Here is a 25,536-nt window from a genome sequence, read left to right as displayed (position 1 = left end):
GACTGTCATAACAAGCATTTAAAAACATGTTGAGCTATCAAAATGTTAAAATAAGGCCATGGCATAGCATGCAAGGGTTCCCAAACCTTTCAGGTCGCCCAAAATAATCATATCAATATTTGAACTGGGTACCGTGAGAGGCCGTCTGGAAATCAAGTCACCGACAGTGCTACTGCCATCTCTAGACATATCTCACGACAACACCAGATCTGTAAAAGATATTATGCTACAATTCCAGTTCAGACTCATGGATCAAAGATTATTGCATGATATTAAAAAAATCTTTTGTGGACAAACTTTTTATTAATCATAATACAAATTACATTAGAGGCAAAACATCTTTTGTTGACATTTTTATTTATATATTTCTAAAAAGGTGTTACATGCTTTCTTTTTAATTAAAAGTTGAATTATTTACAGTGATACGTCTTAATAAATACGTTCTCCTAAACCTTAATCTATGCTCCATCGTGCGACCGCTTCCCCTTGCCAACAAGCACAGATCTTCAATCTTTCATAACAATAACAATAACAGTGGCCCTATGTGCATTGAGTTGTTAAAAGACATTTGAGAACAATGAAGACGCCCCAAGGTTTCCTAGAATCTCATTCTCCAGCCAAAGCTCTCAACCACTGTGGTGACCTCGTTATGTCACTGCATACAAAATGCCAAGCAATTAACCAGCCTATGGTTTTATTTAAAGACATTAACGTGCGCACCGCTACGGTACGTACACGTGACGCAGCGTGAAGATCAGTGTGTTGGTAAGCAGCAGCACAGTGGCACTACAGAGTATAAATTATGCCTATGCTACGTCGTACACGTGTTGCAAGCTCGTAGATCGGCTTGTTTTAGGCGAGCGATATACCGTCGTACGACGGAATAGAAACCAGAAACCAGGCTGAACTAACTGGTGAGGACTGAAAACATACTGGAGTGGGCCGGCAGATTGCTTCCACCTCTCTTTGTCCTCACTTCCTCATCTAAAGTAGAATCTGAGATAAAGAATGTTACCGAAACAGTGCTAGAGACAGAAAATGTACACGAAACAAAAGTAGAAACAAAAGTAGAAACGTTAAACCATTAACCTCACCGACGCCTCAGTGCGAGCATTCGTTCAAAAAAAAGTGCACGCTGGCTATCTTTAAAACCACCCGTCAAAAGATTGATCCTTTCTAAGCCTCTGTTAATATAATACACTGACGATTACTAACATGAAAATAATATGTTGGTCTGACTTTAGAAATTCTACCCCAGCATACTTATATGATTCTTTAGCTGTGGGTAAAGATTTTGGAAAAAACAAACAAAAGAAACTCCACTATTAATTCCTTTTCTGAGTGCTACTTCGATTCGTATAAAACACTCACGTAAACCAAGTTCTTCAGGTGGTATTCTGATACTAATGGTCTATTACAAAACAGACCTCTCCCCTCTGATTACTTAACAACACGCCCCAACAGTAAACAAGTTGATCAAAGAGCGCGGCGACGCAAAAGGTGCGAGAGGGAGGAAGGAGCTGGTTCGACAAGGAGGCCGCGTGAAGGAGAGGACTGGAGCTGGTCTGGAGCGGAGTGATCGACGAGAAGAAACGGAAACTGTGGCTCAGAATGGTGCTCTTTGCTTTTCATTTAAGATGGTGTAGAACACCTGTATGGCCCATAGAGACTGAAGGAGGGACTGACACCACCACACACAAAGAAATAAAATAAAGAAAAGGAAGGTGTTCCCATTTCTTGAAACACGCTGTAAAGTCCCTGAGTGTTCATTTAAATGCAGACGGCGTACAAATGGGAAACCAAATGGATCCTTAACGGGGACCATTTGGGTTTTTCCATTTGTACACTGTCTGCGTTTGAAACGAACACTGAGGTCTGCACAAGGCCTTTGTCAGACGTCAGAAAGGCAAAGAGTCAGATGGACAGATACATGGAAGGAAGAAGGGGAGAGGAGGGTGGGGGGGGGGTAGGACCAGGTTTAGGAGGAGTGGAGGAAGCGGTTGAAGGCGTTGTAGGCAGACTCCAGGTCGAACAGCATCTGTCTCACTTGGGAGTCGTCCAGCTCCTCGGAGGCCGACATGCTGTTGAGTGTGGTCAACCTGTACAGAGGACACAAGGGGGGGGGGGGGGGTTACCACTAAAACTCTTCACTCTGTCCTAGAGTTTTCAAATTCTGCCCGAACCCGACCCTACCCGACGCCGGGCCCAAAATCTATCCTAATTAGTCGGGCCGGGGCCGAGCGTCGGGTTCCGTGAAGAAAAAAAAAAAGAAAAGAAAAAAAAATCTATTGCAGGATGGATGCAGCTCAAAGTGAACTTTACTCAGATATCTAGTTTTGTCGCCGTCCGACCTTCCATAGCCCGTGTTATTAAAGAAAAACGGGCGACAATGGCCAAAACTCAATCGAAAATCTGCGAAAGTGGCAGTTTTTTCGGCCATTATCTCTGGAACGGAAGGTCCAATCTGTCCAGTTCCAAATTTGTCTTTTTTTTATGTCCAATGTATTTGTATTTAAGTTCATAAAGTTAACATAAGTATAACTAAATGCATTTGAAATTAAATAAAAAGTTACTTTTCAGGATTCCAATTAAACAATAGCAAAAAAATAATCATAATCAGGATTCCAATTAAAAAATAGCAGATCTACAAGCTCAAAACGCGTCGCAGTGCGACGCGTTTTGAGCTTGTAGATCTGCTATTTTTGCTACTTTTGTGTGACATAGAATGGCCTGACAGTATGTATGCAATGTGGCCCTCTGGAGTGAGTGTGGAAATATAGTGGCCCTCTCCATCATCAAAGTTGCATCAGCCCTGGCCCTACACCAAGACAGCAGAATCAGGACATCCATGGAAGGACATTACAGTGTGTAAACAGTATGACTCATACATGGAAGGACATACAGTGTGTAAACAGTAAGACTCATACTGTACATGGAAGGACATTACAGTGTGTAAACAGTATGACTCATACTGTACATGGAAGGACATACAGTGTGTAAACAGTATGACTCATACATGGAAGGACATACAGTGTGTAAACAGTATGACTCATACATGGAAGGACATACAGTGTGTAAACAGTATGACTCATACTGTACATGGAAGGACATACAGTGTGTAAACAGTATGACTCATACTGTACATGGAAGGACATTACAGTGTGTAAACAGTATGACTCATACATGGAAGGACATTACAGTGTGTAAACAGTATGACTCATACATGGAAGGACATTACAGTGTGTAAACAGTATGACTCATACATGGAAGGACATTACAGTGTGTAAACAGTATGACTCATACTGTACATGGAAGGACATACAGTGTGTAAACAGTATGACTCATACTGTACATGGAAGGACATTACAGTGTGTAAACAGTATGACTCATACTGTACATGGAAGGACATTACAGTGTGTAAACAGTATGACTCATACTGTACATGGAAGGACATACAGTGTGTAAACAGTATGACTCATACTGTACATGGAAGGACATACAGTGTGTAAACAGTATGACTCATACATGGAAGGACATTACAGTGTGTAAACAGTATGACTCATACTGTACATGGAAGGACATACAGTGTGTAAACAGTATGACTCATACTGTACATGGAAGGACATACAGTGTGTAAACAGTATGACTCATACTGTACATGGAAGGACATACAGTGTGTAAACAGTATGACTCATACATGGAAGGACATACAGTGTGTAAACAGTATGACTCATACTGTACATGGAAGGACATTACAGTGTGTAAACAGTATGACTCATACTGTACATGGAAGGACATACAGTGTGTAAACAGTATGACTCATACTGTACATGGAAGGACATTACAGTGTGTAAACAGTATGACTCATACTGTACATGGAAGGACATTACAGTGTGTAAACAGTATGACTCATACTGTACATGGAAGGACATTACAGTGTGTAAACAGTATGACTCATACTGTACATGGAAGGACATACAGTGTGTAAACAGTATGACTCATACTGTACATGGAAGGACATACAGTGTGTAAACAGTATGACTCATACTGTACATGGAAGGACATACAGTGTGTAAACAGTATGACTCATACTGTACATGGAAGGACATACAGTGTGTAAACAGTATGACTCATACTGTACATGGAAGGACATACAGTGTGTAAACAGTATGACTCATACTGTACATGGAAGGACATACAGTGTGTAAACAGTATGACTCATACATGGAAGGACATACAGTGTGTAAACAGTATGACTCATACTGTACATGGAAGGACATACAGTGTGTAAACAGTATGACTCATACTGTACATGGAAGGACATTACAGTGTGTAAACAGTATGACTCATACATGGAAGGACATACAGTGTGTAAACAGTATGACTCATACTGTACATGGAAGGACATACAGTGTGTAAACAGTATGACTCATACTGTACATGGAAGGACATACAGTGTGTAAACAGTATGACTCATACTGTACATGGAAGGACATACAGTGTGTAAACAGTATGACTCATACTGTACATGGAAGGACATACAGTGTGTAAACAGTATGACTCATACTGTACATGGAAGGACATACAGTGTGTAAACAGTATGACTCATACTGTACATGGAAGGACATTACAGTGTGTAAACAGTATGACTCATACATGGAAGGACATTACAGTGTGTAAACAGTATGACTCATACATGGAAGGACATTACAGTGTGTAAACAGTATGACTCATACTGTACATGGAAGGACATTACAGTGTGTAAACAGTATGACTCATACTGTACATGGAAGGACATACAGTGTGTAAACAGTATGACTCATACTGTACATGGAAGGACATACAGTGTGTAAACAGTATGACTCATACTGTACATGGAAGGACATACAGTGTGTAAACAGTATGACTCATACTGTACATGGAAGGACATACAGTGTGTAAACAGTATGACTCATACATGGAAGGACATTACAGTGTGTAAACAGTATGACTCATACTGTACATGGAAGGACATACAGTGTGTAAACAGTATGACTCATACTGTACATGGAAGGACATACAGTGTGTAAACAGTATGACTCATACTGTACATGGAAGGACATTACAGTGTGTAAACAGTATGACTCATACTGTACATGGAAGGACATACAGTGTGTAAACAGTATGACTCATACTGTACATGGAAGGACATACAGTGTGTAAACAGTATGACTCATACTGTACATGGAAGGACATACAGTGTGTAAACAGTATGACTCATACTGTACATGGAAGGACATTACAGTGTGTAAACAGTATGACTCATACATGGAAGGACATTACAGTGTGTAAACAGTATGACTCATACATGGAAGGACATTACAGTGTGTAAACAGTATGACTCATACTGTACATGGAAGGACATTACAGTGTGTAAACAGTATGACTCATACTGTACATGGAAGGACATACAGTGTGTAAACAGTATGACTCATACTGTACATGGAAGGACATACAGTGTGTAAACAGTATGACTCATACTGTACATGGAAGGACATACAGTGTGTAAACAGTATGACTCATACTGTACATGGAAGGACATACAGTGTGTAAACAGTATGACTCATACATGGAAGGACATTACAGTGTGTAAACAGTATGACTCATACTGTACATGGAAGGACATACAGTGTGTAAACAGTATGACTCATACTGTACATGGAAGGACATACAGTGTGTAAACAGTATGACTCATACTGTACATGGAAGGACATACAGTGTGTAAACAGTATGACTCATACTGTACATGGAAGGACATTACAGTGTGTAAACAGTATGACTCATACTGTACATGGAAGGACATTACAGTGTGTAAACAGTATGACTCATACTGTACATGGAAGGACATACAGTGTGTAAACAGTATGACTCATACTGTACATGGAAGGACATACAGTGTGTAAACAGTATGACTCATACTGTACATGGAAGGACATACAGTGTGTAAACAGTATGACTCATACATGGAAGGACATACAGTGTGTAAACAGTATGACTCATACATGGAAGGACATTACAGTGTGTAAACAGTATGACTCATACTGTACATGGAAGGACATACAGTGTGTAAACAGTATGACTCATACTGTACATGGAAGGACATACAGTGTGTAAACAGTATGACTCACCAGAGGCTGACTTTGTCCTTGGCCTCAGAGTCTGGAGGCATGTTGCTCATTCTGTTCATGGTCTCCATCAGCTCTCTCAGGTCTGGCTGGATCTGCATGGATGGATGGATGGATGGATGGATAAGACACACAAAGAAATCACACAAAGAAATCAATGAGTTTGTGAATGAACCATTTATGCTTTTGCTGCCCCAACCCAGTGGAATGCGCTCCCCACCCACCCTCCAAACCTACAAAACTACTCTCAACTAGCCTGGCATGGCCAGACTAATATCACTGCGTAGATTATTAGTCTGGAATCTCTGTGTGGAACCTGCATTTCCGAGGGGCAAATTAAAAAAACGGCCTCTGGTGATAAACCCGACCCATATTTGCATACTGGGCTCTGATTGGTCCCTCACAACTTCGGAGGGAGAGAAATAAACCGGACCTAATCTGCCAAGGGGCATTTATTTTTTGCAATGGCAGATTCGTCTGGAACCAGGCTAACTCTCAACCTCCCCTCCATGTCTTCGAGAAAAGCGCTATATAAATGTGAGATTTGCCACAGACTGTTGATCAGAGCTCTGGCTAATATTTAGGCTTCTTTCCCCGCCTTCAATGTACTTACATATTGTACAATTAATATAAAAAACTAAATTTCCTACTACATCTTTAACATTTTAGCCACAGCAGCTTTCCTTCTTTCTGGCCGCAGTATCTATATTATTCGATTAGTCGATTACCATGATCAGTCATAACCATAAGGACTTTCCAATGCAGCTACCACTGCCAAATATGGACTGTGATGGACTGTGATATGATCGGGCCTAGATGTGAACCTCCAGTTATTATTGTCTCAGCCAGAGGTGGAGAGTATGTTTTCGTTCCCGTCACGCTGTGTGTGTGTGTCCCCCTAGCCAAGCTAACATTGGTCAAGCTTCACGTGACACGTGACAATATGTTGTCACCAATGCTTTTGATTGGCTAGCGAGACGCATGACGAAATAAAATCCTATAAATAGGTGTGTCACTTCCAAAAACTATTTATGTTTTTGGAAGTGAGGTAACATTGGTCAAGCTAAAGGGATCATGCTAACATTGGTCAAGTGACACGTGACAATATGTAATATAAATAGGTAAGACAGGATTAATCAGGAACAGTACTGGCGGAGACCTGTGCTCCGAGGAGCACATTTTCTAGTTATTATTATTAATATGAAGATCTGAAGAGACATGTTCAGGCCTTTAACCTCCTGTCCTGGCTGTTTACATACCTCATCCATGGCACGGATCTCCAGTCTCAGCTTGTCCATCACAGTGATGAAGAGCTGGAGGGAGGGAGAGAGAGAGAGAGAGGGAGAGAGAGAGAAGAGAGAGAGAGAGAGAGAGAGAGAGAGAGAGAGAGAAGGGGGGGAGAGAGAGAGAGAGAGAGAGAGAGAGAAGGGGGGGAGAGAGAGAGAGAGAAAGAGAGAGAGAGAGAGAGAGAGAGAGAGAGAGAGAGAGAGAGAGAGAGAGAGAGAGAGAGAGAGAGAGAGAGAGAGAGAGAGAGAGAGATTCAATGAGATGTGCTTCATTCAATGACTTTCCCCATTCGCACAGTTTGCCACATTTGTCATTGACAAATACGGCTAAGAGTTTCATTTTTGCTGTCAGAGTATTATGACGAAAGCAGGCGTTTCAACCTAGGCGTGTCGTCATATCCTGACGTCCCTATATTAGGCATGTCATCATTTTGTCAATATACATGCCCAATATACACAATATACAAAAATGTTGTAGCATTTTCCAAAACTTTAACCCATTCAATCCGGGGAGGCATCTCTGTCATTTTAGATTTCTTTGGCTATTCAAAAATAGCAGATCTACAAGCTCAACATATTTTACAAATGTTCACTTTAAAAAATATATATATACTGATGTTTTTTCCCCTCCCCTTTCCCCGCGCCGGCGCTACGCTCTTCATAACACTGAACACTTCATCATGGGAATTCACGGCCTCGCCAAGCTGATCGCTGACCAGGCGCCCGGCGCCATCAGGGAGCAAGAGATGAAGAGCTACTTTGGGAGGAAGATCGCAATCGATGCCTCCATGTGCATCTATCAGTTCCTGATCGCCGTCCGACAGGACGGCAACGTACTGCAAAGCGAGGACGGAGAGACGACAAACCACCTGATGGGAATGTTCTACCGGACGATCCGCATGCTGGAGTACGGAATCAAACCTGTGTACGTGTTCGACGGCAAGCCTCCGCGGCTCAAGTCAGGCGAGTTGGAGAAGAGAGTGGAGAGGAGGGCCGAGGCTGAGAAGCTGCTCGCTCAGGCGCAAGAAGCCGGGGAGCGGGAGAACGTCGACAAGTTCAGCAAGCGACTGGTCAGAGTCACCAAGCAACACAACGAAGAGTGCAAGAAGCTCCTGACCCTGATGGGCGTTCCCTACGTCGAGGCTCCCTGTGAGGCCGAGGCCAGTTGTGCCGCCCTGGTCAAATCGGGGAGGGTCTTCGCCACGGCGACGGAAGATATGGACGGGCTGACGTTCGGTACAAACATCCTGCTGAGACACCTCACCGCCAGCGAGGCAAAGAAGCTACCCGTCCAGGAGTTCCACTTCGGTCGACTTCTGCAAGAGATCGGTCTGACCAACGAACAGTTCATAGACCTGTGTATTCTGCTGGGCTGTGACTACTGTGGGACCATCAAGGGGATCGGTCCAAAAAGAGCCGTAGACCTGATCAAACAGCACGGCTCCATCGAGGAGATCCTGGACAATATCGACCCCGAGAAGCACCCTGCTCCAGAGGACTGGCTGTACAGGGAGGCCAGGGAGCTGTTCCTGAAGCCTGACGTGGTGGACTGCGGCGCGCTGGAGGAGCTTCAGTGGAGCGAGCCTGACGAGGACGGCCTGGTGCGGTTCATGTGCGACGAGAAACAATTCGGCGAGGACAGGATTCGCAACGGCTGTAAGAAGATTTTGAAGAGCAGGCGGGGGGGCACACAGGGTCGTCTGGACTCCTTCTTCGGCGTCACCGGATCGCTGTCCTCCAAACGCAAGGAGCCTGAGACAAAAGGATCCGCAAAGAAGAAGCAAAAGACTGGAGCCACGCCAGGGAAATTCAAGAAGGGCAGATAGATAGATGAGCTAAGAGAACGTTTAGAAATATATTTACGATCAAAAGAAAGGCTCAGTTTGGCTCCTTGGTGCTCTCCTGTACATGACCACGTCTTTGTTTTGTTTTGTTTCATGTTGTGTAAAAACAGCAAGACCTCTGTTTGTTTCTTTTATTAACCCATTAAAACCTGAGGCGATTGATTCTTAAAAATGTTTTCTAAATCTTAACATTTTTTTGAAAAAAATCTGAAAAATATTTTTTCAAGATTTTTCAAAAATAGCAGATCTACAAGCTCATAGCGCGGCACTCGGTGCCGCGCTATGAGCTTGTATATCTGCTATTTTTGAATAGCCAAGGAAATCTAAAAATGACACAGATGCGTTCCCGGTCTAAATGGGTTAGAAAAACAAAAACAAATAATAATAGTCCATTTGGCAGTGGTTGTACTGTAGGATCCACTGTCCTCTTTGTATTGTGTACCACTGAGTGACCACAGGACACCATGCCGTCCACTGGTTCTCAACGGTGGGTTTGGGGACCAACAGGGGTCCAAAACGGGTGTGTTTCTCCACAGAGAGAGAGAGAGAGAGAGCGTGTACAAATGGACACGGGTCCATTTGGTTCCATTTTGCTGTACACTCTCAGAGTTAAATAAACACTGAGGATTTCACAGGGTAGATTTAGGTTCCAGTATGGTGTAGTTCAGTGTTTAATTATATGCATTAGGCCACAGACCCCCCGTTTGATACAGGTTTAGTTTGGTTTAGTTAAAGTTCAAAAAAAGAAAACTAAAAATATTTTTTTCCCAAATTTGTCAAAAAATTGCAGATCTACAAGCTCATAGCGCGGCACTCGGTGCCGCGCTATGAGCTTGTATATCTGCTTTATATATCTGGGTTAACTCAGAGAGTGTTACAAATGGAACCTACACTAAACAGTTCATTTGTAAATGTAACATTTATTCCCTGATTGATTATTTGATTGAATGATACATTCATTTGATACATTTTGAGTTTGCAAAATATTGCAATTCAACGTGAAAATCAACAGATTGTTTTTGCAGTACAGGTTTTAAATTACAGTACTATATATATATATATATATATATATATATATATATGACTTGATGATAGTCAGATCAGCAGTTCTATGGTTGCTATGGTGATCACTTTACCATATATGGGAGATGGATGGGCATCGGCTTCATGGATTGGACAAACGTCCCATGATGCTTGTGCTGCTGTACCTGTATATATATATATATAAGTGGTCTCACACGCAGTAGAACTCCATTCTTTTAACAGAAGACTGAATGAATCCCCTGTGCGTTGCTGGAGTGTGAAAATGATGCGGTGGACCGTTGGCCTCGATGAAGCACCAAATAAGGACTGTCATCATGCAGCCGTTGCCGTGGGAAACAAGCTGTACTCCTTTGGCGGGAGACAATCTGATCCGATCCAGATTGATAAGCCTCAGATTGATGTGTACGTCTTCAACACAGTGGCTTTATGCTGGAGGAAGTTACCTCCGGTGACAAATGAAAGAGGAGGTCGTCTCCAAGGCGTTCCCTACGTGGACTCCGGCCGCACAGCTGTGCTTATAGAAGGTATCATCTACCTCTGGGGTGGATTTGAGAACCACAATGTGCTACATGCATTTGAGGTGGACACCCGCAGATGGTTCAAGCCGAGGGTTTCTGGGGATGTTCCAGAGGAGAGGACAAACCACTCAGCCTGTGTCTTGGGGAAGGTCATGTTTATCTTTGGAGGATTTACCAGTGGACGCACCAATGACCTCTACAAGTTGGACACCGCCACAATGGTCTGGTCTTTAGTCAACACCAGAGGAACTCCCCCGCCTGCTTCATCAGATCACTCTGCCACCATCATCGGGACAAGGATGTTTGTATTCGGGGGCATTGGGGGCGGAAGGGCTGTCGTCGACAACAACATCAGTGTGTTTGACACAGAGACAGACTGCTGGCTGAGCACGCCCGCTGCACAGCTTCTCCCAGAAGGACGTTACGATCATTCAGCCTTTGCCTACAATGGAGAGCTGTACGTATTTGGTGGATGTAACACCTACGCGATCACTGACATGTGGAAATTAAATCCACAGACCTTCTCCTGGAAGAAGGTTGAGCCCAGGGGGAGAGGCGTGTATTCATGGACGTTTTGGATGTGCTGTGTCATGGTGGGAGATCGTATCGTCCTCTATGGAGGATATGGAGAATCTAAAGGCCTGTACATATTAGACTTGAGTCCTAGTCTGAAGACGCTATGCAAGCTAGCAGTTATTCAGTACGGTTTGGAGCTGTGGGAGCTCCCACATGACATCAGGTGGGAACTGGCAGCCATGAACTACCAAGAGCAAAATAAATAAACAACAACAAATCAACAAGTGAAAATAGAACTAGAAAAAGTGCTCCTCGGAGCACTGCCAGACTAGCCTGACACTCAGCCTGAATTTTCATTTCGTTTCACTCCATTATTCAGTCTGAAAGCCCTCTCAATGCAGCCCATTTCTGGGATGGGGGCGTGGCCAAAGAGGGACTCCCCTATGAACCAACGCGATTGGTTCATACTGGATTATCCCGATCCCGATTCGTCGTACAGATTTTCAACCGAGAAACACCCGCCTTCGAAAAGCGTCACCAGACCCTGAATGCGAAGCAAAGGATTCAGGGGGTGGAGCCAGGCTACTGCCAGACCCCTAGTGGTTGAAATCTGAATGGCCGGACTTCGCATGACGTGTGTGCAGAGGAAAAGAGGGACAGACCGACCCACCGACCGACAAAGCCTCCTGTAGGCCGACCACCTGGGTCTGGCAAAAAGATCAACAGACCACGAAATAAAATAAGGAGGGAAAAGAGGACGTGGATCTGAGACCCTTCACAAGAAATATTCACCAAAAAAACAAGAGTGATGTACTTCTCTCTCTCTCTAGAGTTGCAGGCTGGTCCTCAGGCCAATCCGTTGAGAAACGGCGATTTACTGCTTGGCACGAAATGTACCAAAGCACTCTGCTCTCCATGAATGAAAGGGAACATAAATAGTTTCCATGTTGGCGTGCGGCCCAGACAAACCTCCTGTCTTTACATTGACATGATGAGACAGACAGACAAACATGCTGTCTTTACATTGACATGATGAGACAGACAGACAGCCAGACAGACAGACAGACAGACGTACCGACACGATGTCTGCGATGCAGCGGTTCAGGTTGCCCTTGTCGTCCTTGATGGTGATTGGTCTATCCTCCTTGATCCTCTCCATGGCCAGTGGGCAGTCGAGCTATAGGAGACACAGTGAGAGGAGAGAGAGAGAGAGAGTGATGTTATTGAGCATCATTATGTACTGACGTTTACATTGGATGACTTTCTTAAGGGGGCGCCGATGGCCTAGTGGTGGTTAAGCCGCACACCACTATTGTGCTCTAATGCATTTTTCAGAAAACTGTTGGGATTTAAAAGACATTTGTAGAATCGGCTTCAGCACATTGAGTGCCAATTACGGTCCGGACCGTTTTTGAGAAGCTGTGCGTTATGTGCCATAAACGGTCCGGAACGTTTTTGGCACATCTTTTTTTTATATATATTTTTCCCACGTGGGGCGCTCTAACGAAACTTTGGGATCATCCAAGGAGTCTCTAAGAAGGAGAGGCCGGATGTGGATCCATGTCAAAAATGCTTCCGGTCGGTCGCTCCAATGTTATCTCCTTGACTAAAAGCTTAATATCTCCATTTCTTTTTAACGTGGTGGAAGCGAGCCGTTTTCGATCGGTGATCACTCTGCAATGGAGGATCGCGTTAGAAATATTATTGTTCCAGGCGTTAGTCGGGGCCCTCCGCCGTCTCGCACGCACACTTTGTTTACATGCACTTCCACGTCGGGGCTTCTACAATAGGAAACGTAAGTGGATGGAAGATATGCTGGCACTGAACGTACCCTATTTTAATAAACCTCTAGCACACGATGTGTTAATGGGTTAACCCAGTGATGCTTTTTTCATCGGAAATACATTTGTAATCAAACTCTTTTCAGAGTCAGGAACTCACTCTGTACTTCCTGCAGAAGTCGTCGATGGATCCCACGTCAGAGCCCTGGACCTGTTTGAACGCTGCCTTGTACTGAACCAGGAGTCTGGAGCACGCTGCTGTGTACCTGCAACACACACACACGCACACACACACACACACACACACACACACACACACACACACACACACACACACACACACACACACACACACACACACACACACACACACACACACACACACACACACACACACACACACACACACACACAGATTTAATTTAGGCATTTAGCAGACGCTCTTAATCCAGAGCGATTGCGACACGTTGTGAGCTTGTAGATCGGCTATATTGAAATAGCCTATGTATAAAATAGGGCTGAAGTGGTTACGTTTAATAACAATAATAATTGATATCCGCAAAGTAACTAAAGTTTTCAAATAGTTGTAGTGGAGTAAAAGTACAATATTTGCCTCTGGGATGTAGTGGAGTAGAAGTAAAAGTATTGAAAATTGGAAATACTGAAGTAAAGTAAAAATACCTCAAAATTGTGCTTAAGTAAATGTACTTAGTTACTTTACAACTCTGACACACACACACACACACACACACACACACACACACACACACACACACACACACAGAGAGAGAGAACTCACTCAGTGGGCGTGACACAGTCCTTAATGTAAGCCTTCTCCAGGGCTTGGAGGGTTTTGACCACAGCAAACAGCTCAGCCATGTTGTCATACCTTAAACAAAGACACACACAATGAGTCACTGAGTCACAAAAGTATTCATATTACATCATAATATTCACATTTAGCCTGGTCATTATTAGGTAACACACTAGACACTTACTTTTCTCGTTCTCTGGCGTTTTTGTACAATTTCACCTCCTGAAGTGACAACAAGTAGCAGGTTAACATGACAGAATATCAAGTATTCCCTGGTCTCAGCCTACTTACTGGTTGAACTGGTTATGAATTATTACATTCTTGCAGCCACACTTATGACTGGTCCATGAAGTAAAGCATTTAACCCAGTGGTTTTCAACCTTTTTTGCGTCAAGGACCCCCAAATTGACACATATTAGCCCAGGGACCCCCATTTGAAAAGATATGCTAGGGACTCAACCATTTTGATTTCTTGGGGGTCCCAATCTACACTGTATCATCAGCATTTAGTGTTCATGTAACTCTGAGAGTGTACAAATGGAACCAAATGGACCCGTTAGGGTCCATTTGGTTCCATGTGTACACTCTCAGAGTTACAGACAAATAAGGATCAATTTGGTTCCTATAACTATTCATTTGGCTGGGGACCCCCTGGAACCCCCTCAAGGACCACTGGTGGTCCCCGGACCACTGGTTGAGAACCACTGATTTAACCCATCAAGACTGGGAAAGCATCCGTTTTATTTTAAGATTTCTTTGGCTATTCAAAAATAGCAGATACACAAGCATCTTTTTATCGTGAAAATTCATGCAAATATTTGTATATATATATTTTTAAGCGAACCTTTTTAAAATCTTTGCTTCTGGGGGGTCCCTGGGAAAAAATATTTTGAGATGGGGGTCAGTGGCCAAATACATATCATTTTGGGTGGTCCTTGACATGAAAAAGATTTGAGAACCACTGATATTATAGCAACATATGTTTTTCCCTAAAAAGAACCTGTTAGGATTCAGAAGACATTTGTAGAATCCCCCAGAAGCAAAGATTTGAGTTACAAATGCTCAATTTAAAACATATATATTCAAAGATTTTCACACATTAAATAAAAAAAAATAGCAGATCTACAAGCTATGAGCTTGTAATAATAGCCGAAGAAATCTTAAAATGACACACAAGATGCGTTCCCGGTCTTAATTGGTTAATATGACAGAATATCAAGTATTCCATGGCCTCAGCCTACTTACTGGGTGAACTGGTTATGAAATACATTTGCCCCACAGATATTATTGAACAATGAAGACTTTTTCTAGCGGGCTGTTACTGGCATCAACTTGCACCCACACTTATGACTGGTCCGTGAAGCAAAGCATTTAATTGGATTGATAATTGATTCATCAAGAAGCAGAGAAAGCTGTTCATATGAAAGATACATACATATTTTTTAGTCAGGCTCAGTTCTGTCACTTTTGTTTCATGGATAACAGAATTAGGATTCATAAAACAAATACGTGTACGTATCATCAGGCACCGATTGAAATAATTAACGTTGTTTCATTTACAATTTAGCAGACAGTCTTTATCCAGACTAGAGCCACTGAAAACAAGCAAGCTAAACACATGCATCAAACACAGAGAGAGACAGTGTAGTGCCTCAGTACACTAGGAACACAGGTAAAGTTAAACCAAGGACCTAGCATCTAAACCAGGGGTAGCCAACCTTGGGCACGTGTGCCAACATTGGCACAGGGGAGGGTGATCACTGGCACACTGGCATAAGTATGAGAGAGGATCAGTGTTACCAGATGGGAAATGTTCAACTATCGTACCGAAGCCTTAAAATTATCGTATTTGAAAGGAAACCATCGCACACAGCCAAAAAATAAATAAGTCACAGGTGTAAATATGTAATAAATAAGTAGCGTATTTATTGTAATAAACAGGGGTTTATCTAGGGTCAGATTTACTAATTTACTGACTTATTTTGAAACTCTAAACCGGATCCTGAAGTAGCAGCCAGGGAATTTAGTAAATTCACACACTTTTTTTGTGATATGGTGAAATGATCGTACATTTGGACATTTATGGAATTACTGATCGTACAGAGGGTAAGATTATAGTACAAATACAATAATTATCGTACATCTGGCAACACTGGAGAGGATTTTTATTTAAGATAAGATCTAAAACTCTGAACTCTGACTGGAGAGGGAGTATGGGAGATAGGTGAGGGTGAGTCTTTTTTTTTTTTTACCTCATACAACTCTGGCTTGTTGGCCGGGGCTGTGGAAAAAGCAGGGACATAAAATGAGGGAAATTAATTTACCTCAACATGTTTATAAATCATATGACATGCAGTGATATTTAAGTATTTAAATCATATGACATGCAGTGATATTTAAGTATTTAAATCATATGACATGCAGTGATGTTTAAGTATTTAATTCATATGATATGCAGTGATATTTAAGTATTTAATTCATATGACATGCAGTGATATTTAAGTATCTAAATCATATAGAATGCAGTGATATTTAAGTATTTAAATCATGTGATATGCAGTGATATTTAAGTATTCAAATCATATAGAATGCAGTGATATTTAAGTATTTAAATCATATGACATGCAGTGATATTTAAGTATTTAAATCATATGACATGCAGTGATATTTAAGTATTTAAATCATATAGAATGCAGTGATATCTAAGTATCTACTGTACCTCCTCCTATGCCTCCGGTCACTGGTATTCCATGGAACATGGCGGCCGACGCTGTATCACTAGTTGATGTGAGGAATATTCAGGTTTAACTAATAGTCATGTTACAGAGAGAGAGAGAGAGAGAGAGAGACAATAGTTAACTTATAAAGTATCGAAAAGAGGCAATTATTAATGTTTTTAATGATTTTGTGAAGGAAATCTTGTAAGATTTTGGTATTAAAAAACGCATAAGTCCTGATATTTGCCTTTTTTCAAGTTACAGATATTGTCATATGTATGTCTTGCACTTGTCTTGTACTAAAGTACAGTACTTGAGTAAATGTAAATGTTACTTTCCACCACTGGACAAAACAGTCATATTCAATCTAGTCTTGGTGTCATGTTCTCTTTAAACTTTCTAAACTTTATGCTGTGTATGTTTGTCAGACAGACAGACAGACAGACAGACAGACAGACACAGATACAGACAGACAGACAGACAGACAGACAGACAGACAGACAGACAGACAGACAGACAGACACACACAGATACAGACAGTCAGACACAGACAGACAGACACAGACACAGACACAGATACAGACAGACAGACAGACAGACAGACAGACACAGACACAGACACAGATACAGACAGACAGACAGACAGACAGACAGACAGACAGAGATACAGATAGAGACAGACAGACAGACACAGATACAGACACAGACAGACAGACAGACAGACAGACAGACAGCGATACAGATACAGACACAGACAGAGACACACAGACACAGACACAGATACAGACAGACAGACAGACAGACAGACAGACAGACAGAGATACAGATAGAGACAGACAGACAGACACAGATACAGACACAGACAGACAGACAGACAGACAGACAGACAGCGATACAGATACAGACACAGACAGAGACACACAGACACAGACACAGATACAGACAGACAGACAGACAGACACAGATACAGACAGACAGACAGACAGACAGACAGACAGACAGACAGACAGACAGACAGACAGATACAGACAGACAGACAGACAGACAGACAGACAGACAGAGTATTATCAACAATTGGATGTTGATGTATATGTATTATTATGTATTATTACTCATTGGATGTTGTTGTGCTAAGTCCAGCTAGCAGCTACTTTAGCATAATGCTAGCTCGCTAGCATCTCCTATGTAATTCTTTATATTATGAGTGTAACAAACACACTGTGTCATGACACACATGAACGCTACGTTACATGCAACACATTAACAGGACGTTAGGGTTTATGTGAGTTATTATATCATTATTATATCATTATTTCACTGAACTGACCTGAACCCTGAAGCTTCTGTTCTGTTTGGACCAACAAGTGAACAATGTAAACACACCCCACACCACTGTTGCCAGGTTCTGAGAGACAAATGAGCAACCAGGGTCTATGAAAACAAGCCCAAAAGAAACGACTATCATTGATAGGCCACATGAGCACTTTAAACTGTAAATCGGCTATTTGAAAATAGCAGAGCTTCAAGCTCTTGTGAGCTTATAGGTCTTCTCAAAATACATTAAAAATAAAATGTAAACATAAAAAAAACAAATAAACATTCGAACAACACAAATCTGGCACAAAACATGTTCAGATGGGGGTTATAGGGCCGTTAGGGGACAAATACTGTACATATTAATTTGGGGGTCCATCGTGACATGAACATATTTCAGAACCACTGGTTTAAATAATAATTAGCCCAAAAAAGCCCAAAAACCGCAACTACCAATATTTACAAGCAAAAAAAGCCCTTATAATAAGCGGACATGGCAACACTGCCAAAAAGCGACCTGGCTGACGTCAGCAGTGTAGTTGTCCACAACGTGCCCGATTAAAACTAAAACTAATGATTTAATGATTTTCTGACAAATGAAACACTCCCTCGAAGTGAAATACTGTCTGTGTGTAATTTATATTAATTTACACATCAGAGATTTATTTTCCTTCACAATATAAATGTGATTAAATCTAGGCGGAGAGAAGGAGCCACACGACCAGGACGACGTCACACCGACATCTATGACCTATTGAATTATGTGACAGTAGAGGTAGCTGTTTCTTCGCTTTGAAAAAAGCACATTACGGAGGAGCCCCAAAAAATGAAAGTTTATTAAAGCAGTGGTTCTCAACCTTCATGCCGCGACCCCCCAAAATAATCATATTTGAACTGGGGACACCCCCCCCAAATAATCATATTTGAACTGGGGACCCCCCCAAAATAATCATATTTGAACTGGGGACCCCCCAAAATAATCATATTTGAACTGGGGACCCCCCACCCTGACAAGCACTGGAGTTTATTACATTTTGTTTAACTTGGTTCCACAGATAGATATTGTGAAATCTTTCTTAGGTAATATTTGACAATTTGGCCAATGTTTGAACATTTTTATAGTATAGTTTGTTGATGACTTTTGACACAGTAATGGTCTTATTTAATTTTTTATTTTAGAGTTATTAATTAGGTCTTAAAAGTCCTAAATTGTAACTTTAGAAATGTGCAGAAACCCTATATGTTGGTTTGTTTACTGGTGAGTGAGAAATGTTGCACATTAAGCTAATCATCTGGGGACCCCCCCAAAAGCAGTTTGAGAACTATTGCTATATAGCTCCACTGCTATACAAAGTGGGGTCCAGGGACCCTCCAGGGATATTGTATTAACATACTCTACTATACAGATTATATAAGCTATATTGTATTAACATACTCTACCATACAGATCTATTTAGAAATAGCCGATCTACAAGCTCTTGTAGATCTGCTATTTTCACTACTTTAGAGTGACACTCTGGCATGATGAAATAGGGCATTCATTTACAAAAAAATCACACCCGTGCAGTGTGAAGTGAGCGGTGTGGTCATCACAGTGATGGAAGCTCACTTTTAAAAAAAAGTTTTTTTTTTTTAAGTACATAGTCCTATTTTATAGGTTATTAATTTAATCATGTGTCTCGCTAGCCAATCACAGTGCTGAATAGAGTCAGCCAATCACAGTACAGCTTGGGGTGTACTAATGTAGAGGGGTGGGCTATTATGAGCCAATCACAGTACAGCAAAGGGTGTACTAATGAGGTGTCCCAACCCCACTTTAATATAGGAGCGGCTACACCGCTCAAAAACAACATAAAGTTGAAATATGGAGATGCAAGGTTTCTTCCCGACAGCAACGATATACAATTTACACCAACTGCCAACAGTCGACAATAAGCAACTAGAAAAAAAGTGCTCTTCGGTGCGTAGGTCTTCGCCAGGCCGGGTGGCCTACCCAGGGCTGTCAGTCCCGGCCACATAAGTCTTTGAAGTCAATTCAGGGCCGGCCTGAAGCAATGTTGGAAAAAAAAAAAACTGTCCTGAATGTTTCAGTACGTCTGGTCACCCTGTCACCAAGGAGTCTGCCTATAGCTTCAGTCATCTGCAGGCTAGACAGACCCTCTTATAGATGGCGAGCCTCCTACAGAACGCTGTAAAAAGAAAAAGCTATTATTTTCTGGACAAAGGCAACTGCTCGTGACATGAGACTGTCCCGAATTTCTCAGGACGTCTTTGGTCACCCCATCACCAAGGAGTCCGTCTAGCGTCTCATCCAGGTGCCTCAGTAGTCATCGCTCAGCCTTGACTATTCCAAATACTCCCCCTCCTCCTTGCTGGTCCTCCTGGTATAATGCTCATCACTCAAACCCTTTTTAAATTGTACAGAATGGCGTGGCACATCTTGGTCTTCAAAAACTCCCCAAATTCTCTTTTGCGTTCCCTTCACTTTGGCATCCGGACGCGGTCAACAACCCTGTACAAAACGCTGGTCAATCCATCCATCCATCTTGACCGCTTATCCGGAACCGGGTCGCGAGGGTAACAGTTCCAGCCTGACTTCCTTTTCCAGAGTAACATTAGCCACTTCCTCCTGGGGGATCCCGAGGCGTAGTTGGTGTTTACCTGGTATCCTGGCTTCTTTGAAGCACTTAAATATAGGTAATACCTAGGGTTCATCCCAATTTACTCTGATCGCACACTTATCTAAACGCCTAAATTGTAATTGTAATTCTGCTGCCCGGGGCTTTTTAGCAGCATGTAGGCGGTAGCAGCATCGTAGGCGAACAAGACACCGGTGATCAGACCGAATGCCCCGCGAGCGGCGCCATCTTCTTGAAACAGCATGATGACGGATATGACCGCTATCATGCCGCTGCTAAAAACGGCGCGGAGCAGGTCACCGGTCGGCCAGTGGACCAAGGTGAAGCGTTTGTCCAGCCCTGTCACGAAGAGTCCAAAAAAGGCAGTAGAAATGGTAAAGATCATCAGAACGACGGCCGCATAGACTGCGTGCGCCAAGGAAGTGCAGGCGAGAACGAGGCTGGGGACCATCTCTGCAGCGAGTAAGAATCCCTTTTGGGTCTGCACGTAGCCTAACAGCCTCTCCTTGTAGCTGGCATCAGGGCTGTCCGCAATTATATCAGCCATTCCGTTGCAAATTAGTTCCAATTCCGAATTCCGAATAGGAGCCGTATCTTCAGCAGGATGTGTTGTTAAAGGATATATGACTGTTTTTTCCATCCTTTTATTTGATTCTGCCGTGATGTAGACGCGATGTTGTCGTGATGTAAACGTCCATATTTGGTGCTGCAGTACTCTGATGTCATGATCAATGTGACGTCAGTCATCTCCATATTTGGGCACAGCAGTGGAGGATGCCCATATTTGGAAAGTGCATAGAAGGCATAGAGGTGAACATGACCGCATGACTCTTGGTGTGCAAATTTGCTAACAAGGGATGTCTGCTGTTTTGATTGCGTCCTGGCTCTAATGAGCCAGTAAGTACCGAAAGTAAAAGTATGCGTTATGCAGAATGTCCCATTTCACAAGTTTTCAAATGTATACAAATCCTTTGAAAATAGCAGATCTACAAGTGATCCCTCTGCACGTCATTTTTATTTTATTTCAGTTAACTACAATGTTTTTTCCCCTCCCAATTCTAGTTTTTTCTATTATTTAATTAGTGTTAGTTAAAGCGGCAAAAAAAATGGGCAGAGCTTTGTCACCGGTTTCCTTCGCCGGCCGTGCAGGTATCCAGGTGGAGATAGGAGGAGATATCCGATCGTCTGGCCATGCGAGACCATAGGTCAGATCTACCAGGTTTGGAAAGGTTTGCCTTAATTTTGATTGATTGATTGAATACTTTATTTAGAAGGTTGCAGAGAAAAAGCACATGGAAGTACAGTTTACAATACAAGGTCAACTACATTGGATCGTCCATGAAAGCCGCAATGGCTTGTTTCCTCACGTAGTCAATTCATGGTGAATCCCGTACCGTCCTCCTGACCAGGGTTCCCCAGGGGGTCTGTATGTGAACCTCTCCTTTTTTTTAACGACTTGACTCAAGGCGTTGTTTTGTGTCTCTTTTTTCCTGTTTGTCCTGGGGCAAACCGCTGGACCAATCAGCAACACACTTGTTGCTGGCAGTTAAGTCCACCAGGAAGTACCTTCATGCATTTTATTTCACATATCTATTTATTTATTCATTTTGAAGTATTTTATTTATTTTTTATTTAATTAGAATAAATAATAATGGGCGGTCAACGGTGGTCAGATCGGGGCTGAAACCTTTCCCAAACATGGAGTCATACATCATGTAGTCTGGGAGGGTTAGCGTCGGAGCTTGGACAGCAGGGGCGCGGCCACTGCGTTGTGATTCAAATCAACAGCCAATGAAGAAAAGGGGGCGGGATCCACATGCAGTGGGTGATGCATCTAAATAGGATCGACGGGAAGCAATTTCCCCTTGAGAAATTTCGGCCGCCATTGTTGTGTACTGCTGTTTGCCTCTCGTCGGACTTTTTAGACGAGTTGCACAGCTCTCAGACCGGTAAGAGGCGTGTCCGCTCAGATTCAGAGCGTGACGTACATCCCGCCCACAAATACCAGGGCTGTGGCCCAGAAGTTCCTCGCCAGAGCTGGCGAAAACTTCTGGGAACTCAGATTATACATCATGTCATACGTAGATGACTGATGTCACAGACTGGCCACAGGAAGTCCGATGTCCACATGGGAACCACCATGCCATTATTAGACTCCGTCTCGTCTACGAAAGAATCTCCCGGTGGCATCTGTCATCTCTCTCTCTAGGTTGTCCTCAGGCGAGCCCTCCATCGTTGCTTCCTGTCATCCCGGTTCTCCATACATCTGGCCACTTTGTTGGTACTTTGTGCTCCTGCATCATTCTTGAGTACATCCATGTATGTTAGTGTGGGACGTCCTCGTGACCGATGCCCGTGCGTTGGTTTGGTTCACACAGCACCAATTTGCTGGCTGGCAGTTCTGGGTGTCTTTGGCTAGTTGGTCCTGGTCCAGGGGTTACACTTTACAACATCCATCAGACCATTTCCTCACCAAAGGCGTTCGGCTCTCCTGATCCAAGCCTCGGTAATCTCCAAACTTGACTATTATTGCAACTCCCTCCTTGCTCCGTGCTGCATGGTCTCCCAGCAGGCACGGCTCACTGAAACCCCTTCAAAGAAAGTAATGATCCAGAATTGCTGGTGTTCAACCTCCTTAAGACTCTCACATCTCCCCTCGGTTTGCGTACCAACAGGAAATCTGTCCCTTCCCTAAAAAAAACGCCCTAGACTCCTCTCTCTATGGCTGCCACGCTGTGGAATTAATTCTGGATTGATTCTTTATATTCTTGATTTGGGTTCAACTCTTCCCCTCTTCCAGTCAGCCCCTTCTGCTGCATCTGAAAACCCACCCCCTCTTCTTTCTCCTTTTGTATCCCTTCTTATTCAAAAATGGTATGTTTTTATTTTATTTTAATTTTTTTAATTTATTTTGCCTGACCACAAATGCTAAGGATGTTATTTACATAGCATGTTATTTAGACAGATGCTATGCTAAGGTTTGATGTTTTTACCTGGTATCCAAGTTTCTTTGTACTTTACTCTACCATTTTTTACCCTGTCCTTTTGTTGGCTTGGGCAGGGGTTCTCAAAGTGGGGTCCGGGGACCCCCAGGGGCCCTTGAGGGTCTTCCAGGGGGTCCCCAACCAAATGGTTGACAGCTATAGGAAGTAGGAACCAATTTGACCCTTATGGGTCTGTAACTGTGAGAGTGTACAGATGGAACCAAATGGACCCTAACTGGTCCATTTGGTTCCATCTGTACACTCTCAAGAGTTACATTAACACTGAAGATACTACAGAGTAGATTGGGGGTCCCTGCAGAGGCCAACATGGTATCAAATGGGGGTCCATGGCCTGATGCATATCAGCCATGGTATGGCATAGCTTTTCAAATGGGGGTCCGCGGGCTATTATGTGTCAATTTGGGTGTCCTTGACATGACAAGGTTTGAGAACCAGTGGACCAGGGTTCATGTCTTTAACTCTGATCACTCTGGATAAGAGTTTAAGTCTTTAAGTGGGTAAGACATTGTTGTAGTGGAAACTGTACTGCTGCTTCCTGGCGTTCCTCAGCTGCAGGAAGGCGGTGTAGGCATCGTAGGCGAACGCGAGAGCGGCGAACAGACCGAACGCCGCACCCGTGGTGCTGCCGTGGCCGCGGGCCACCACGGCGACGGAGGAGACCAGGTACAGCACGGCTCCGGAGGCGGTGCGGCCCAGGTCGAACCACGCCCAGCGGAGCGCGCTGAACGTCCTCTTGTCCAGGTCCACGGCGAAGGCTCCCAGGGAGAGGATGGAGAGGACGGACCAGACGATGGGCACGTAGATGCATCCCGACATCCAGGCGGACGAGGACGCGAAGGAGATGAGAGTGATGATGCCCAGGACTATCTCGGCACAGAGAACAAGTCCCTTTTGGCTCTTCACATAACTCAAACGCTTCCCCAGGAGGCCGGCTGTAGCGAGCCTGGCCCCTGCAGGCACTTCATCGGTTTCGTCAGTCATCTCTCTCAGCCAGTCCGGTACAAATAGTTCTTTGCGAACTGTATCCTTATTGATTTACAAGCAACTTATCTTCAGCGGTGGAGCTACGGACGTGTTGTTGAAGAACGCTTTTGGGAGTTCAGAGTTTATATGGTTTTCGCTGTGATGTTTCCCTGACGTAGGCGTGATGTCGCCGTGATGTAACACGTCCATATTTGGCCGCTGCAGTACTCTGATGCTATCAATATGCAGTGGTGTAATTTACTCAAGTACTTTGAGTACTCAAGTGCTTGTTTTTACAGGAAATGCACTTAAGACTTCTGGTGATTAGTAAGTCGCTTTGGATAAAAGTGTCTGCTAAAGGACTGTAATGTAATGTAATGTACTTTACTTAAGTACAATTTTGTATACATTTTGATACCAATACTTTTGTAATTCTGGACTCATTTGAGTACTTTCTCCACCACTGTCAATATGACATCACTCACACCGGACACTCGGGCAGTTCTCAAAGTTCTATATGGGCAAAAGCCCATATATGGAGATCTCTGTATCTGCCTGTCTGTGTCCCTTTTATGTCCATATATGGAGTTCTGTGTCAGCCATGCCCAAATATAGAGTCCAGGCCAGTCTGACGTCAGTACTATGAACCACCGATCCCACCCACTTCCCACTCGGCACGTCGCCCTCTCTGATCCTCTGCAATACCCACGATACACGGACGGTCACACACAGTGGTGTAAAGTAACTAAGTACATTTACTCAAGTACCATACTAAAGTACATGTTTCAGGTATTTTTATTTTACTGGAGTATTTCCAATTTTCAGTACTTTTACTTATACTCCACTACTACATCTCAGAGGCGAATATCATACTTTTACTCCACTACAATTATTTGACAACTTTAGTTACTATTTACTTTGTAGATTTTGA

General features: G+C 43.1%; 3 protein-coding genes across 3 annotated transcripts; 1 reads left to right on the top strand and 2 right to left on the bottom strand.

Moving 5' to 3' along the window:
* Window positions 1-296: 296 nt before the first annotated feature.
* Window positions 297-18,085, bottom strand: vps28 (VPS28 subunit of ESCRT-I). The gene is made up of 10 exons (XM_084080599.1): window positions 18,012-18,085; window positions 16,687-16,775; window positions 16,220-16,248; window positions 14,152-14,189; window positions 13,953-14,042; window positions 13,314-13,419; window positions 12,448-12,549; window positions 7,424-7,477; window positions 6,168-6,259; window positions 297-2,099 (listed from the first exon to the last, which is right to left on the bottom strand). The coding sequence occupies exons 2-10, from the start codon at window positions 16,724-16,726 to the stop codon at window positions 1,979-1,981; spliced, it is 672 nt and encodes a 223-aa protein (XP_083936725.1). The 5' UTR covers window positions 16,727-16,775; window positions 18,012-18,085; the 3' UTR covers window positions 297-1,978.
* LOC311062062 (flap endonuclease 1-like) lies at window positions 8,131-9,401 on the top strand (the record flags this gene model as incomplete). The annotated part of the gene is made up of 1 exon (XM_084080829.1): window positions 8,131-9,401. One exon carries the CDS (start codon window positions 8,131-8,133, stop codon window positions 9,274-9,276), a length of 1,146 nt encoding a protein of 381 aa, XP_083936955.1. The 3' UTR covers window positions 9,277-9,401.
* Window positions 18,086-24,131: 6,046 nt separating the features above from the next.
* Window positions 24,132-24,623, bottom strand: LOC311061820 (proteolipid protein 2-like; the record flags this gene model as incomplete). Its single annotated transcript, XM_084080517.1, has 1 exon — window positions 24,132-24,623. One exon carries the CDS (start codon window positions 24,621-24,623, stop codon window positions 24,132-24,134), a length of 492 nt encoding a protein of 163 aa, XP_083936643.1.
* Window positions 24,624-25,536: the final 913 nt, after the last annotated feature.

This window comes from Gymnoscopelus microlampas (genome assembly GCF_963454915.1).
Source record: "Gymnoscopelus microlampas genome assembly, chromosome: 15".
Classification (NCBI taxonomy): domain Eukaryota; kingdom Metazoa; phylum Chordata; class Actinopteri; order Myctophiformes; family Myctophidae; genus Gymnoscopelus; species Gymnoscopelus microlampas.
Note: the sequence above shows the minus strand (reverse complement) of the source record. Positions and strands in the feature narration are given on the sequence as shown.

Excerpts from the sequence above, each read along its gene's own strand:
- vps28 (XM_084080599.1), bottom strand. The coding sequence starts at position 16,726 with ATGTTCCATGGAATACCAGTGACCGGAGGCATAGGAGGAG. Across the intron at positions 16,249-16,686 it reads GACCGGAGGCATAGGAGGAG|CCCCGGCCAACAAGCCAGAG; the intron begins GTACAGTAGATA and ends CTTTTTCCACAG. Across the intron at positions 7,478-12,447 it reads GCATCGCAGACATCGTGTCG|CTCTTCATCACTGTGATGGA; the intron begins GTACGTCTGTCT and ends CCCTCCCTCCAG.